Here is an 18,199-nt window from a genome sequence, read left to right as displayed (position 1 = left end):
AAAATTTGACCAATCATAGCTTTGCTGTTCTTGAGAAGAAGATTTTTGAAGTTTTTTCCCTATATATCCCTATTTAAAACTTTGATCGTCCATTGTGGCCCCACCCTACCCTCGGGGGTTATGATTTGCACAAACTTGAATCTACACCACCTGAGGAATATCCATTTAAATATTACCAATCATTGCTTTGCTGTTCTTGAGAAGAAGATTTTTGAAGATTTTTCCCATATTCCTACGTAAAACTTTGATCGTCCATTGTGCCCCCAACCTACCCCCGGGGATCATGATTTGAACAAACTTGAATCTACACCACCTGAGGATGCTTCCGTATAAATATGACCAATCATAGCTTTGCTGTTCTTGAGAAGAAGATTTTTGAAGATTTTTCCTATATATCCCTATGTAAAACTTTGATCGTCCATTGTGGCCCCACCCTACCCCGAGGGGTCATGATTTGAACAAATTTGAGTCTACACTACCTGACAATAATTCCACATGAGTTTCATCTTTCCTGGCCCATTATTTCTTGAGAAGAAGATTTTTCAATAATGCCATTTATTTTTTGCTATTTCGTTATTATCTCCCCTTGGAGGGGGGCGTGGCCCTTCATTTGAACAAACCTGAATCCCCTTCACCCAAGGATACTTTGTGCCAAGTTTGATTAAAATTGGCCCAGTAGTTCTGGAGAAGATGAAAATGTGAAAAGTTTACGACAACGACAACGACAGACAACGGACAAAATTTGATCAGAAAAGCTCACTTGAGCCTTCGGCTAGAGCTAGAAAGCCTAAAGTGAAATTTCTTTGAGAAACTTGACGAAGGAACAAGATCTTTTTGAGCCTCAAAGGAGCTCTAGAGGAAAAATAGAAATTCGAAAACTTTGCCCATCAACATAAAAGTGTTAATCATATGCATAGAAATTCTACCTATTACCGGGTAATATGTAGAGAAGTTCCAATGTCAACACACATTTCGGAACACCCTTTTTAGCCCTTGGCATCAATTAGTCTAAATCTCAAAACATTATTGCACATCATTCTGTGGAACAGGCAAATTAAATGCAAAAAAGTACTTCTTGTATGCCATCTGTTTGTTTGTTTGCTTAACGTCAATGAGAATTTTTCACTCATATTGAAACGACACCACTTGCCGGCGGAGGGCTGCAAATTTAGACCTGTCACTCGGCACTTATGGCCTTAAAGCAGTGAGGGATTTTTTCGTGCCAGCACCTACGACAAGGGACCTCGGGTTTTACGGTCTCATCCGAAGGACCGATCTCCCCGTTACACAGTGGATTGGAACCCGCGACATTTTGGCACCAAGGGCCAATACCCACACAGTATAGAGATGTTTCAAATTTATATGACTAGCATGTCAATTTTGTTCTGAAGGAAAAGATTTTTAAAGGATTTTGCTGAATACCCCGATGTTTCCTTATATACCCCATGATACATACATGTAATTTGAAAAAAGGCCCATGGACCTTTACAGTCATCTGATTACTATCAGTTTCTCAGATTATGACCACTTCGGCCCATTTGGAACTGGTCTAGAATGTGGTAACAAAAGTATTACAGTTTCATTAGGACTCATTAGGTCAGTCATGTTGCTTTTCTCCAAGAAGTTCAGGAATAAAGAAGCTATTATGGAACATTTTATTTAAAAAATATCCAATTCATGACCAACGTAGCTTATGGGTGAAGTACGCATTGTAATCATGTAAATTGTTTGTCTATATATGTCCATGAGTAAAGATTTTCAAAGTTTCAATACATGACCAACTTAGCCCCACCCTTGGACCTTAACCTTGCAAAAATGATTTAATAACAATTACGGTAAAAATTAAGTCTTCATTATGATCCTGTAAACAATTTGTCTTTTAGATGTCCATGAGTAAAAAGATTTTAAAAGATATGATTAACTTTCAATATATGACAATTGTAGTCAAATTCTGAGGGCTGATTTGCGGGACCCAGGGAAAATGAACTTTACAATTAAGATAGAGAGTTATACACTCCTTGAAATCTTAAAATCAGTTTGCTCACTGAAGAGGGTTATATATGTTCTTTGTGTAACCATGAAACCATTTTGTCTGATACATGTCTATGATTAAAGAAGAAATCTTTAAATTTTTGTAATGTTCAAAGTTTGGTCAAGTCCAACACTGGGGCCTGGACGGAGGAGACACCTGGTCTTAAATTAAAGTCTATTTTAATTAATTGTTTTTAATAATCTGTTTCAATATCTGACATTTAATTTGCCAATCCAGATCAAAGTGTTACAATGGAGACAGCATTGGAATTCCTCAACCTTTATTGTTATATACCATGGATATGTATACTGCGTTGTAAACGCTTGAAGGTTCCGACTTTTAAAAATACAGATGAGTTAAATATTCATATTAAACTAAAGAGTTTTCACCTGTTAGTAACTATTCTCTTAACATTGTAAATGGCGTGAAGATTCCCGCTGAACCATACGGAGAATTAAAAAAATGAAAAGGTGACAATTTTTTGTCGTTGTATGATCATTATCCACGAATTTACGTATCCTCGAAACAGTAATTTTTACTAAATCTACGAAAATTGATGCCCACGAATATTAATGAAACATAGTACATGACCAACTCCCCCCCCCCCCTTTGGGCCCAAACCTTCGGCCAGTGGGCCATGAATTTTACAATTATAGTAGAAGGCTAAGTGTTCATAATAATCATGTAAACAGTTTATCTGTTAGATGTCCATGATTAAAGATGTAATGTATTTTCCACATATGATCAACTTACCGCCTGAATGTTGGACTCAGAGGACATGAATTTTCCAATTTTTATAATCTTAAAATCAGTTTACTAAATACACAAAAGTCCATAGGCCACAATGTTCATTTGCGTTACTCTGACTCTGATGTTCCTCATCAGAATTTTTTTCTCCATCCTATTAACATGAATTTTTTTGTTTCCCCACCCTTTCCCCTAGGGTCATATCATAACATAGATCCAAACAAAATGGACATGCTTCAATATCAATATGACTAACGTGGTCTTCTGTTCTGGAGATTTTATTTCTGGTTACCTGGATAAGATTAAAATTTGTTTCCAAGTTTTAGCCCCTATCCTATCCTCAGGGTCCCTAATTTGAAGAAAATAAAACTGAATCTACACAATTTGGGAATACTTTCACGTAAATACGATTTAAGGGACCCTATTCTAGATACGAACTGTTAATAATATATTCTCATGTAAAGCGTTGATCTCCTTTAGTGGCCAAATCCAACCTTTGGGGTCATGATTTTAACGAGAAGTCCATTTGCCACAACGCTCATCTGAGTCACTTTGGCCCTGCTGTTTTTCAGAGGATTGAAAAAAAATTCTCCGCCTACCTGCTCAACACATAGAGCTCACGGCGGGTGTGACCGGTCAACAGGGGATGCTTACTCCTCCTAGGCACCTGATCTCACCTCTGGAATTTCCAGGGGTCCGTGTTTTATACCCTCTTCACATATTTGTATTGTATGTGGATTTCTTGAGATCGATCACTGTTTGTTATCTTTACCTTTTACATTAAGTGACTCAGGTAGGCAGGAGAAAAGTTCAGCAAGTTAAATTAGCAATACATTAAGATGCTAGCATATCGATATGACTAAATATTGCCCTGCTTGAGATTTTAAAAGATCATTCTATATCTATATAATCCAATGTAAAACAACTCTGATCCCCATAACGATCCCATCTTACCCCCTTTAATCAGGACCTATACAAACTTGAACCTGCATTACTCGAGACTGTTTGCTATTTAAAATGACTAACCAAGGCTTCATTGTTCTCTACAAGATTTTTAAACTTTTTTTCAATAAAATCAAATTTAAATCATTGATCCATTATGGTAGCTTAAATCTATATCAATATGCAAATTATATAGATAAATTATTAAACCTAATTTGTTGTTTCTTGAAAATGATGCTGATTAAAACAAATAATGCAGCACGAGTTGAAAAAAGTTACCTGTACTAATGTTTTATGTTTTACTTTACCTCGAAGACAGCAGCATTTATCAAATGCAGGAATATATCATTAATCTGTGGCTAAAAATCAGGCTGATTATTTTATAAATAAGAAATTTATTATAAAGCAGGAGAAAAATTTCCAGTTACTGTAAAATCATTCTAATTCCTGAAGGGCCAATTGTCGCTTAAATTTACGTGACTTAATTCCGCAAACAATTGTCTTTTTTTTAATTAATCACCTTGTATGTTTCGAAATCGTTAAAGATGTTAAGTTGCTGGCAAGGGGTGCCCACAAAATCCATAAAAAATTGAAGCCCCACGAAATAAAATAATTCCACAGTAATCTATATCGGACATCTATATCAGTACTACATCTGGCATCAATATCATAACTACATTTTGCATCAATCAATATATGATCGTAATAAAATTTTAGTCAAAGATACATGGATAAAATCTAATATCTTCAGTTGGTAATTCAATTAATAACAGAATTAAAACAAACCAAACCTTTGAAATGTTTCATTGACAATTTGAATATTAAAAAAACTATGCGCAAAGCCTTGATTTGTTTGATACATGTGCAGTAATTAGTTTATATTGTTATACTTTCATGTTAAATAGTCAAATATGATTGGTTTAAAAATATTTCTTAGAAAGGACTTTTACCCTACCGCGTGCATACACCACACCCGCCGGGTCGCATTACAAAGCGGCGGTAGAAAATGCATGACGACGGGTAACAATATAAAACTGTTAAATGTGCAGAATGTTTGTGCGTCCACCGTGTTCTTTTAAATCATTCTAAATACATTCAGTATAACAAAAAATACATGTTTATTTAGCGTAACAAGTGAAATTGTTATCACGCGAAAACAATTGCTGACCTCGGCTCCGCCTCGGTCAGCTCTGGTTTTCGCGGGGATAACAGTTTCACATGTTACCCTAATAAACATGTAATATTTTTATAATACAAACTATCTACTGGTAAGTATCTTTATATTGTAAAACAATTAAAGATTGAAATCCTTGTAGAATTGATTTTAGCATTCATCTTTTCATGGCATAGCACCATTTGAAATAAAATTTCAGTTTAATTTAAGTTGATCATAAAATGGTGCTTTTTCTTTCCTTATTCTTTTAATGATTGACTGTAATAAATTCTCTATACGTAGATTCAGAGCCAGTTATATACTTTGCCGTTATTACGACATACAACTGCATAGCATTTGACGACATGAAATATTCCGTGTTGCTAGTTTTAAAATTATTTAAAAGATCAGCATATCCGACTTCTGAGCCAATATTGACGACAAACGTAGGCACCAAGACAGGGGTTAATTCGAACACTTCTTTCCAGGAAACCAGAAGACTTGTATTATTTCCAGTTATAACACACGAATTTCCTGAAATATATAACGAAAACTAGAGTAATAGAACATTTCAAAATCATTTCATAAAAATTGGAACTTGGGCATTACAGTTTCACCAAACTTTTTACTTGAATTTAAGCCTTTTGATGATCACAATGAATTTAAACCTTATATATTCATACCTGTCTGTAGAGGAACGATATCATTTATAGATATTGATCCATTTATAAAGTTACTTTCTTTCTTTCCTTCATTAGTCCCAAAGACATAAACACTGTAGTTTCTGTGCGTATCCAGTATCAATTCGTCAGCAGAAAAATAGTTGTGTCTCCCGATATCCCGCCAATCGTATATCATCAATTTATCGGATTTAATACACACGCTGTATTTTGTTATTCCGGATATGTCTTCGAAGGCTGGCCAGTGAAAATGAAGGGATGAAGATACCCGTTGGTAATTCATAGAATTTTCGACAGTAGCACTATATACCACAAAGTCGACGTTCCTTGATGGAGTACGGGGTGAATTAAAGGAAATTATTATGGGTGATTTTCGGTTCACTTCTGTTTGAAGTCCGATTTTGTTAAAACACTTCACTGATGAATAAACACGAGAGCCATGTGGAATTTCTAATAAAGAGGACCGACAAACAGAAATGTTGTTTGATTTTCTCCAAGTCTGTAGATTTTTTAAACCAAATCTATCGCCTACAATAAAAATTGCAAGTTGTTGAAATTAAGTAATAGATAAACCATCTATCTATTAAAGCAGTATACATTTTAATCTTACCTAAAGCACATTGACAATATTGGATGCCACTTTCATATTCTGCAAGTTCCCAGTGCACGGTTATGCAGGATTTAATCGATTTATTCTTTCCAATGACGTCATGATATTCAACAGAGACGTTTCTTATTGAAATGTTTGGTGGTGTGTGATCCCAAACGATAGGATCAGACTGAAAATATTGTTTAAGACCTGCATTATTTTCTACAAGAGCAGAAGGATACACTATTGTACCATGGGAAATTGATAAAAGAATCTTTTGAAATCTGAAAGGAGTAAGAGATTTAACTGTTTTTAACTGCCTTCCCTGCCAATTTGTCCCTAGATATATTTGTATTTCTTTTAATTCACTTTCAGGGTCTATGGCATTTACTGCAAACGAGAGTGAATTTGGAGAAATTTGCCTAATAACAATAGCTTCAGAAGCATTCGTCTCTGCATATGCACACTCGTATAAAACAAAGTCTAATGTCACATTCTCAGAGTTCAGAGAATTCACTTCAACAGCAACATCAGCCGTCTCTTCACTTTCTTGCATGAATACAAGTTCGGACATAATTTTATTTAAAGGCATATCATAAAGGTTTCCAAATACGTGAACAATTATAGAATGCATATTGATATCGATATCTCCTTTGACAGAAATCTTGTACAAAGTATCTCGCTTAAAAGAAAATGCATTTATTATAACTTCTTTTTCTCCCGCTTTTGTCTTTACCGTTGTGTTGATTTGAACTAAATAAGTTTTGCATCTTACTCCACAAGGTTTTGAAACATCTACAGTCACTGGTGAGGACGCAGAAATGGCACTACTATGGCCAGCTGCATCCACTGCTCTCACGAGCACGAAATAGCTTTTTCCATGAAGGAGAGAGAGACCAGTGAAAGTGTGCTTATTAAATATTCCTACTTCTTCTTCTCTTATTAAACTCTGATTAGAATCTTTAAGTGAAACAATATATCGATCTATAGACGATTCAAAGTCTGTAAATCCTTCCCATGAAGCACTCACTGCCGATGTTTCCGATAGCCATTTTGTATTGTGAAAAAAGTTAGATGTAAAAACAATGCCGGTTTCTGGAGGAGACAAGTCGATCGTTATACCATCTGACGTCAGAACAGTGGATAAACCGACGAAATTGATAGCTTCAACAGAGGAATAGTACTTAACACCAGGTTCAAGATTGGCAAAAGTCCATGTAAAGTTACTTGCTAATCCAACACTTTTAATTCCAAAAATCTCATAACCTGAAAATAATAAAAGAAAATTGTATTCCGTCAAAAATTAACGAAATTTTAATTTTATGTTTTATTTCTATATTTCATATTTCTTACCTCCTGGTGTCAAACCAACCATGAATTTGTATTCCCTGATTCCACTTTGAATGTCAGAAAAAACATCCTTCCAACATGAAATTATGTTTTTGGTGTTCGTAAACTCTTTATCACGTGAGCAATCCTTATCGGAATCAATGATGAACTTTCCTCTGCGGACGCTGGGTGGCGATGTGTCGATAATTATTGGTTCTGATTGAGTCAAAATATAGTCAGTGTTTGAAATCCATGTTTTCAAGTAAGCCACATATTCTCGTTCATGATCGAGTTGTCTGATTGGTTTCAAACAATGAACAACGCTTGTTTGTAAGCTCACGTCATGCCAAACCTGTTCTACCATTCTATCGAAAACCCCATAACCATGAGGCATATTAATCAATCCCATGCTCCATTCAAATCTAGAAACATTTATATTTTCTACGAACCAGCTGGCACCAAGACAACGTGTCGATGTTGTCCAACGATTTGAGTTACCTCCCCAAATACTTAAAGAAACTTTGGCATCACTTGCTAAATATGTCATATTTCGATGCTTGCAGTCTTGGGTGTTAACAACCTCATGACATTTTCCACCAAGTATTGCGCATGTGCAATCATTGGTACAATATGATACATCACAAGAATGTCTTTCCATGATGAGCTCTCCGTTTGTATTATTCTTATCTTTCGAAACTGTAACAAATGTCACTCGTCTCACTGTACCATTTAAGTTAGCATTGTTCATTGCCCAAATCGACATAACAATCTTTTCCCCATTCGTAAGATTGCGAGACAAGTTAAAAACACCTTGTTGCAGAGAACTATCATTGCCAATATGTGTAAAAGAAGCACTTCCCATAGTAAGTTCTAAACCATTATATGTCTCGCCAACAGTTATAAAATACGATTTTATACCAGATTCTGGATCACTATAGTTTGCCCATCTAAAAGTTAATGTAGAGTTAGAATTAAACCAGGTACCTTCACCTAGCACATGGCCATGAGATGGCGGAGTCCCATCAAATAAGACAATATCACTCTTGCTTGTTGTACATAGGCCTGCCATATTGCAGGCAGTGACAGCAACATAGTAGCTGTCACCATCCGACAACCATTTTTTTAAGGGAAGAGATTTTACGAAAGTTTCATTTCCTTCTACAAGGATATTTTCTATTTCGGAATGACCTCCTGAAAGAAGCTTCAGGGAAAGTATGGACGATTTGATCGGACTCTCAATATCGGTAAATCCCCATCTCATGCGCATCACTGAAGAATCGTAGATGATGGACGAAGCATTCTCACTGTTGAGAAATCTGGGAGATAGTGTTACTTTAGGAGGCGAGTCGTCTACGATAAAGCTGTGGGAAGTTTGCATTGTTGAAAGGCCAGCTTTATTGGTGGCTTTTACAATTATGAACAAGTCTACGTTAATGGGTAGTGACAGGTTCAACAATAAAACAGATTGTTCCATTCTATAATTTCTCCATCCAATGACATTGCAATTTACTTTGTCTGTTCCTATGCAAACCTCATACTGTAATATACCAGACTGAATGTCTGCAAAGTTACCCCATTCCACCGATAGGAAAGATCTGTATAATGATAAAAAGGATTTACCGCCGGGGAATATCTAACTGTGTCTTCGATAAAAGACAAAACCGAACCATTTTGTATGTTTCAAAAAAGCCGAACATTACTATGTCATTTCTAATTAGTTCTTTGTTAATGATAATGTATGCATAATTTCAATATCTAGATTATATTGATTCCACACACTTCATTGTTGTGAGAGATATTAAGTCTTTTGTACGTGATTGATTTTTTGTATAAACGAATAATATTTTTGTATATAGTATATTTGGTTGCATGTCTTATGTATAAAGAGCCGATGAAAAATAATGAAATATTTTCTATTTATGTAGTTAATCACAGTGTCGTTATATTTTCTAATTTTATAAAAGCGTATGACACAAGAACATACTGTATACAGGGAAATTTTCACCCCCGTTTTATTTTCGCCCCTTTCGCCCTACCCTCATTTGGGCGAATTTAAAACGGGGCGAATTAAAGGAATACAGTATTATTTCTAAAACAAAACTATGACTGGCCGAATTTAAAACGGGGCAAACCTGTTTGCAAGTGTGAGAGGGCGAAAATAACACGGGGCGACAATAACCCTGTATACAGTATTTGCAATTTACAAAATGTTTTTCATGATAACAAGTATTGTGTGAAACACGTTGTAAAATTTTGAATAACTTACGTTTGTGCTATATATTTAACATTTTCGGGTCCTACAGAAACATAACCTGGAATGGGAGGAGTGAAGTCAACAATAACGCCATTTGAAGAGGACTGACTACAAAGTCCTGCAGCATTACAACCCTCAACCGTCGTGAAATATCTTATTCCTGCAATAGGTTGCTTCTTCCATGCCCATTCTAGAAGAAATTCGTAAGCTATATTCTGGGAATGTTTACATTATTATCCTTCAAATAATTTATCAATTTAAAAGGTGAAGATGATGAATTGTGATCAATCTCATAAATCTAGTATACAACAGGAATCGTGAACAGGACAAAAACACGGGCCCTGGAAACATCAGAGTTGGGACCAAGTGCCTAAAGGTGTAAGTATCCCCATCCCACTCGCCATAAGACCTTTGTGTTGATCAGGTAGTTTAACCAATGCATAGTAACATAACATTTACCTCTGCTTTTGAAAGGAATAACAATGTACATATTTAAATGTGAAGTATCAACTTACCTGTTCGTTTGCCGATGAATATAAAGCTGACAACATCAGTCAATCCGTATTTTGTACCAAGTCCTACCCTGTAGAAATCTAACGGAGAGTGTCCATCTACAAACTCAGTCCAATGGGCACTTATTTCAGAGGATGTTGTAAACTCTTCATCAACCTGTTTGAAAAAAGATCTAATTTTCATAACAGAAAGGTATATCATTTTGTGTCATGTCATGTTGACTACCGAAAAAATAGAACACTGTTTAAGCCTTATATTCTTACATCACCTTTAAAATACATTTCAATTTAAAAAATCAGTGTAGTATGGGTGTTCTACTTCTAAATACAAAAACCTTTCAACAGGGACTGATTTTCACCATTAATCGGTCAAAATTTCATCATGCATCAGGTTATGTATCATTAGGTACCATATAAGATTTTATGTTAAGTTGTTATATTTTACTTCCTGGCTGGTCGCACGCATGGCGCAGTGGTGGCGTCTCCATATGACTAAGTATTCTCGAGAGGGACGTTAAACAACAAACAAACAAACTTTCTGACTGGGGTTTTATATATATATATATATATATATATATATATATATATATATATATATATATATATATATATATATATATATATATATATATATATATTCCCCTACAGTGAAACAGGGGGCGTCTATATGTTTCTGCTCCCACTGTCTTTCAATCAGTCTGTTTCACCTGCTTTTCTTTCTACACGCTTGCAAATATTGGGTTGATGTTTGAGTATGAAATGATATATGACGATAAAGAATAATGACCATGCTAAAAAGTCCAAATTAAGAAGAGAAGAAGCACGAACCCCTGAAAACATCATAAATGGGTTCAAGTGCCGTAAAACAGTAAGCAACCTCTTTCGACCGGTCACTCCCGCCATTACATTTGCCATGAGCCCTTTGCCTTGATTGGTTTATCGAATAAATTTGTAGTCAATTGAATACCGAAATAATGACCTAGCAACTTGTATTAAAAATGTCAGTCAACATTTAATCAAATGAAAGTTTGTGTTTACAAACTAAGTCATTGTATCGACCATAAAATTGGCAAAATTGTAAATAATGATAACTGAAGCGTAACCATTTCATAGAACTGTATGAAAATCGTGCTTAATATGTTTTAGATGAATAAATTTCCATTTTTTTTCTTTGAAATTGCGTTCTTTATGTTTCCATTTATTGAAAACTCAGAAGAAAAACACAACTGGATAGAAGAGCGAGGTAGGGCATTCGGTATGGTATCTGCAAGATGTTTCTTTAAAAATAAAACTATTCAAAAACTGTTATTTCAGTTGGTTGAAAAGTACTCCAATTAGATTGAGGAATGTAAAAATGTCTTCCGTGGGTAATCACGACATTTAATACACCTCATACGACTATTGCAAGAGTTACCGTAAAATTGTGGCAACTGAAAGTGTAATGGACCGGATACGGATGCCAAAGCACTAAGTGACTACTAGGTGACATGTAAGACATTCGACATTATTTGTGAGACATGGACATCATCGCTGTTGATCAATCTCTCTGACCACCATTGGTAACTATCAACCTTATATCAGCGCACAAAAATGCGCCACCGACTTCGGGAAATTAGTTTGCGCTCAAGAGGGCCATTTCAGGGAGTTGTAATGAAATGAAGACATCTACAAATTCAACTGCAGTAGGCAAGACGGCAATTTAGATTTCCTCGAGTCGATGAGGCAGATGTCGTATTTGCAGGTGAAATAAAATTATGGGTGCGTTGATAATTTTATCTAGTGTATAGTAACAATGCAGGCTTATTCCATTTTTCGATATATTTTGCTACTTATCCGTTCAGAAATAATGTATTACCTATAAATTTCTCTAGCTTTTAACAAATCATGACAATAATGACCACTTTTAATAATTAAAAAAAAATCTTATTCTTTAATATGACAGGATGTTCTACATGTAACTACAGTGAAATCGCCCTAGATATTGAATAGATAATTTAATTGCAGTGAACTCATGCCTAATATCTCAAAGACATCCATGAGACATCTAAATCAATTCAATGATTAATGAGTGTAAATAAAGAGAAGATTACATGGTTCATCAACGGACCATCCCGAATAGCGCCTGGCTCTGGAGGGGAACTATCAGCAACAATCGGTAAAGAAGACACTGTAGTACGAAGACCAGCATGGTTCCACACCTGTTTGGAGAAAAAACATCAGATAAAGTTAACCTTTTGAAAAATCGGATTTTTTGAAGAAAATAAAATTTTTTTTTTACTAATTTTTTTTATCTTTTAAGCAAAGAAAACGTAAATCTTTTAAGGTGTTTTTGATTACCTGAGCAAAAACATAATACACATGTCCATCGTGCAGTGATTCTTTTGTCAAAATTTCTACATTTGGTTGGAAAGATTCCGACATTGACAAAACATCACTCGAATTTATTTGGCTACCAATCCCAACTTCAAATTTCTCGACACCACTCTCAGGGTCTTCAAAACCAGTGCAGTGGACAATGAGAAGACTTGAATTCACGTAGAGAAGATGATTCAGAAGATGTCCAACATTAACCGTCCCCTTTTCAGGTGGAGTTTTGTCGTAAACATGCGGTTCAGAAGATCCAATGATACAATTCAGAGCATGATCGCAAGCTATAAAGAAAGTAGTTCTTAGACTTAAGTGTACACATTATACGAGATATTATCATAAAGTTCGTAAAAGTAAAACCACATAAGGTACACCAATGAAATCTGAAATATTTATTAAACAACATCTTTCCTCTCTAGATAATAAACTACAACACATGTGTTTTTATTGATTATATGGTTAATGTTTTCGTAAGCAATGGTATGACAACGTCTCACATCCTCAAAATACGACGTATTTCTGCCGTGAGTCTAACAGAGACAAAATAAAATCTTCTGACATGAGCATTTGTCATAAATTTTTCAAAATGATTCAAAGTGATTCAAATTTTATGCCATACAATTATTCGAAAATATTTCAAATTTTCACCTCATTTTGTCAGTTCTATTATCGTAAATACTAAATAACGAATGCTAAAAAATGAGGGGTTAAAATGACGTGGGGGGGGGTCATTTCCTACAATTTATATAGTATCCCTTTGGAAAAACTCGCTTATATTTTTGAAATGTTTTAAAAGACTAGATATAGATGAAATTTGTCCAGATTAGCTGTTTTAAGAACAGGTGCTACAAAAAACTAAGGTTGTCTGGATAGGTGTATAGTTTTGGACCCATTTTGATTGTAAATGATGCGAAGAATAAATTTCTAAATTATTAAGAAATTATAACTTTCAAAATTCTACCTTTCTGCAACCATCTTTATTAATCTATACAATTTTTTGTCACTTTAATTCCTATTGTTGTAAAACTACCAATGAAAAAATTTAAAACTTTGCTGTTAAATTTATTCATTTTACTTATGTAAACATGGCTTAAGTTGAGTTTTTTGTCAAGATATTTAATAAAAGTTTGTTTGCATCATCTAAAAATGACACAAAAGATATAGAGAGAATTTAATTTGTGGCCAATGTGTTCAAAGTCAGTCACTTGAAATACCACTTGTGACCGGTTGACAGGGCATGCTAACTTCTCCATGGCTCCTGATCCTACCTGATCCTACCTCTGATGTTAGAGGTCTGTGTTTGATCTGCTCCCCGTGCAGACCCATCTAAAATATTGTGCTTTGCAATCACCGCTGTATTAAATTGATAACGTCATATAAAAAGGGGTTTCAATCAGTACTAGTATTTAACTCTAAGGTTCTACGTCAAGGACAGAGTATCGAGGAGAAAGGACTGGATTTTAAGATGCAATGGTGTGAACCTTGTCGAACGCCATAAAACGGAAAGGAGACAGTGCAGGTTGACAATGAAAAGGCTTTTGTGTTTTGTGATATATTGACAAAATATCAATTTATCAAATTAAAAATTTCACAAATATTTAAACATTTGTTTTTTATGCTCCGTGTAAAGTATATAAGCACAACACACACAGTATTAATTTCATGGCACCAGTCAATTTATTTTTGATAACATCTCGTATTTATTTAAACAGACTATATTTTTAACAAAAAAAATACAGTACCTTTCACTGAAAAGAAATAGGACATCCCTCCTACCAAGGTTAGGTTTGTAAGAAGAATTGAAGAAGACAGTTGCACATTTCTAAACTGTAGTACATCTTCCTTCTCCCTTTCAGTGCCTATATCAATTTTTAAAAATATGTTACAAACATATGCAAAAAATCGTTTTCAAATTAACAGCATTGTCATACAGATCAGAAACTAATCTTCATAATTACCTACTGCAATTTCATAGAATCTTATGTTTGATGGATATCCAATTTTACTGTAAAAATCGTCGTTTTCAAATCCCTGCCAATATACGTTAATAAGACTGTCATCAGTTATAAACCCTTTTTTCTTGGTATGAACGTTAACCTTTCCAATTGCAGGTGGTTCTAAATTAATTACAAATCCATTGCTACATCGATTAACGGTAAAGTTGGCTATATCATTAACACATAGATAGTATATAACATTGCTTTTCAAAGGCACTTTTGAGGAGAAAGTTATCAGTCCCCCTCTTCCTGTTTTAGAATATATACATTCAGGATCGTCTTCGCATCGCAATGGTATACGGGGAGATTTCATTACACTCCAAAGAATTTCTTCATTTCCTATCCCGATCACAAACCCCCCTAACTCAAAAAAGTTTGATTTAAAATCTACTTCGTTGGAATGCAGATCCTTTAATTTGCCTCCTATGTTTTTTGTATATTTGTATGCTTCGATCTCCAAAAAGAAATCCGACTTTGCATCAAGATCATAGACTACACTTTTACTAAAGCTATTTGGATCTTGCTGTACATTGATTGGTGAGCATGTCTTTGACATCCGCCCTGATCGACAGTATCCTTCTAAACATGCATGCATATTCTTATGAGGATGGTTCGGAAGGTTTAAACAAGACATCACCTAAAAAAAACAATATTTAATTCATATATAATTTAAATAAGGTTAAGTCAAAATATTAAAATACAATACAATTACAATATAATTGATCACGTCTAAAAAAGATAGCTACTGTTTGTTGTCCGGAGCTGTTGAGTTGTATTTGGTATTCAGTCAACTGTATATGCCCCTTAAAATCGCCAAATACTGCCCATCTATAAAACGTTGGGGCAGATTCTACAGGAAAAGAACATTGAAAAGACTGAAAATTTAACTGAAGATTAAGGCAATTTTCATCTTCCACAATAAGTTCAGCAGACAAACTTCCAAAGTGAGGACCAAAGGATTCAAGGAAAAATCCGTCCGACGACAGACCAGAGACGCATCTGTTTCCAAAACACGGTTTTATAAAAACTTTGTAAAATCCTTGTTCAAGAGAATGATATAAGCCATTAAACGTATACGCAGTACTTTTTACGATGGAGTTTGACATAATAGTAACGCAGGAAGAATTTGGATTGTTCTCACAAGATAAAAGTGATATCAGGTAATGACTTATGAATAGTTTTACTCTTGCATCAACCTCCCAGTTAGCTCCAATCTCATTTGAAATATCTTGCACATCAACATCTTCCTCACAACGAAAAGTCTGAAAAGCAGGAAGTTTAGATTCCTCTATTTCATTTGTAGTAATTTCAATGACTGGATAGTGTTCTAATGCAATGAAAGAAAATGACTTAATACGCCTGGACAGGAACAAGATACCGTCGCTTTTAATAGTAAAATTAACAGAAGATGTGTTAATAAAAGTTGTATAGGTTGATCCTACTGTTAGAGGAAATGACACGTTGAAAGAAGAAACTGTACTATTTTGAAGAACTATGTTCACATTCTGTTGGAAGAGAAGCTCTGAAAATGAACATCCCGGTCCGTCATTTACCTTCAGAAATTCATCAAACTCATTCACATCAACAATAATGAAGCCATCAGTCGACATTGAAATAGCCCCTCGTGAACTTAATACCCTCAATATGACAAAATATTTAGTATATTTTGCTAATTTTGTGGTGGATTCACATAAGAGAGACAGTTTAGTGGTTGATGTTCCATTAATTTCATGCATTGCAACCACATCAGCAGTTGTTTTACTACTTCCAATTCCTACTTCATATATGAGTGATTCTTCATGATTAATATCCTTCCAGTACAAACAGTATCTGTCTAATGTAAGAGAAACATCTACATCGTGTAGTTCATCATTCAAATTTGCTGACGGGTCTATGTCATAAACTTTTCCACGGGTGGGATAGAATTGTGAGGGAATGCTAAAGTAATCAGAGAGAATTGTACAATGATGACCAGCAGTGTTGTATACGTGGAACTCAAACTGATATTTACGGCTGCTTCCACCATCATAGTGTTGCAATTCAGATACTGGAAAAGTAAAGCAATTTCGGTTTTTGGAACAGAAACCTCCATTAGTCCATTTCCTAAAACTGGTCACTCCGGCAGCGCCTCCAGAAACTAAAATTATAATAGCATTATCATAAATTTTTGCATATTTATTCCGCTATAAATTTCAATTATAAGACGTATCATGACTTCTTAATTGTACGAATAGATTTTTGAAACGAATTAAAATGAAATCGTCAAGATAGCCTTGACCTTTCAACGAAGACAAAAAGCATTAACGTTTGCATACCGATCCTGTAGTAAATTTTTTGAAGTGCTTCTCTTTGCTCCATGTCTTTGAAATCTTCAGAAGTCCATGTTACAGTTATATTTGTCTGTGTTACTTCTGTTATTGGTTTATTCAAACACATTGGAGGTGTTTCATCTACAATGATTGGTCCTACTGGAATAACAGACTCCAAACCTGCTTTATTTACTGCTTTGATAAAAATATAAATTACAGAATTGCCTGATATCCCAGAATGCCTCAGGCGGTAGAAAGTGTTGTGATGAGTCTTTGTGTACCCACTGACGTCAGGAGACACCACTGAAGAAATTGAAGATCCAATTCCAACGAAAACGTCTTCAATTTTGCTTTCTTTATCAGTAATATTCCAAGAGATATCAAAGAAATCACTTCCAAGATATAAAATTTTTCCCGAGAAAACATTTTGCTGACAGGCATCATCCGGGAAACTTTTAGTGGTAGAAAGTGGTAAAGCATTCAGTAAGATTGCGTTGTGTCCATTCAAACATGTTTTATTGCACGTTACAGCAACCTTCGTTAAATTTTCAGTTACAAACCAATATGTTCCGTTCGTGCAGCCCAGCGAAGAGGAGACCCTCATATTGCGAACTGTCATGTTAGAAATAATGGGTGGAGTTCTGTCTAACCGGACACCATCACTGCATACCACTTTAGATGGCTCCATTGCATTGTTGAAAGCAATAACTGATGCATAAGTTTTACCCGAATTACTCAAAATAACTTGCTTACTCATTTCTTCAATGTCATAATATTCAATACTGGACCCTGTTGGATGCCATAAGTCTTCTAATCTAAGACAAGAGTTTGAAACACCTACTCGATAAAATTTTATTCCACTTTCGTGATCTACGAATCCCTCCCAGTTGATGTTGATAGTCGGACTAGCAGTGTAATCAATATCCGGAGATCCAGCAACACCCTCCCTCACTACTCCCGTTTCTGGAGCTGACTCATCAACAAGTATAAAAATGGTTTCTTTAGTTTGTAGTGCAGCATGATTCATAACTTTAATTTCAATGACATACTCTCTATGATGTTTCCCAATATGAGAATTGTTTGCCACTAAAGAGTTCATAATGAGCGTATAATTTAAAAGTTGGCAGTCTCCCACCGAAGGACAGTAGCAATCAATACCAGTAGTACAGCTCTGAAATAAAAGATGTGCATTAAAAAGTATTTAATAATAGTAATATTTAAAAGTCATAAAACAGCAACTTTTTACAGATTTACATTAACCAAACTTTCATAGCTTTTGAAATGACTC

The 18,199-nt window shown here is 34.9% G+C and overlaps 1 protein-coding gene across 1 annotated transcript in view; it reads right to left on the bottom strand.

The window, feature by feature from the left end:
- Window positions 1-4,045: 4,045 nt before the first annotated feature.
- Window positions 4,046-18,199, bottom strand: part of LOC133181615 (uncharacterized) — a 61,569-nt gene continuing 47,415 nt past the window's right edge. The window contains exons 9-20 of the mRNA XM_061316161.1: window positions 16,918-18,082; window positions 15,349-16,739; window positions 14,564-15,239; window positions 14,348-14,464; window positions 12,576-12,889; window positions 12,329-12,436; window positions 10,242-10,395; window positions 9,739-9,916; window positions 7,497-9,067; window positions 6,165-7,409; window positions 5,558-6,082; window positions 4,046-5,408 (exon numbers count right to left, since the gene is read on the bottom strand). Of these exons, the coding sequence (XP_061172145.1) occupies window positions 5,143-5,408; window positions 5,558-6,082; window positions 6,165-7,409; window positions 7,497-9,067; window positions 9,739-9,916; window positions 10,242-10,395; window positions 12,329-12,436; window positions 12,576-12,889; window positions 14,348-14,464; window positions 14,564-15,239; window positions 15,349-16,739; window positions 16,918-18,082 (7,710 nt within the window). The 3' untranslated portion in view covers window positions 4,046-5,142. The remainder of the gene's footprint in view (window positions 5,409-5,557; window positions 6,083-6,164; window positions 7,410-7,496; window positions 9,068-9,738; window positions 9,917-10,241; window positions 10,396-12,328; window positions 12,437-12,575; window positions 12,890-14,347; window positions 14,465-14,563; window positions 15,240-15,348; window positions 16,740-16,917; window positions 18,083-18,199) is intronic.

Source organism: Saccostrea echinata, unplaced genomic scaffold, assembly GCF_033153115.1.
Source record: "Saccostrea echinata isolate AGI-Se365-2 ecotype Australia unplaced genomic scaffold, CSIRO_AGI_Sech_v1 ptg000009l, whole genome shotgun sequence".
Lineage (NCBI taxonomy): Eukaryota > Metazoa > Mollusca > Bivalvia > Ostreida > Ostreidae > Saccostrea > Saccostrea echinata.
Note: the sequence above shows the minus strand (reverse complement) of the source record. Positions and strands in the feature narration are given on the sequence as shown.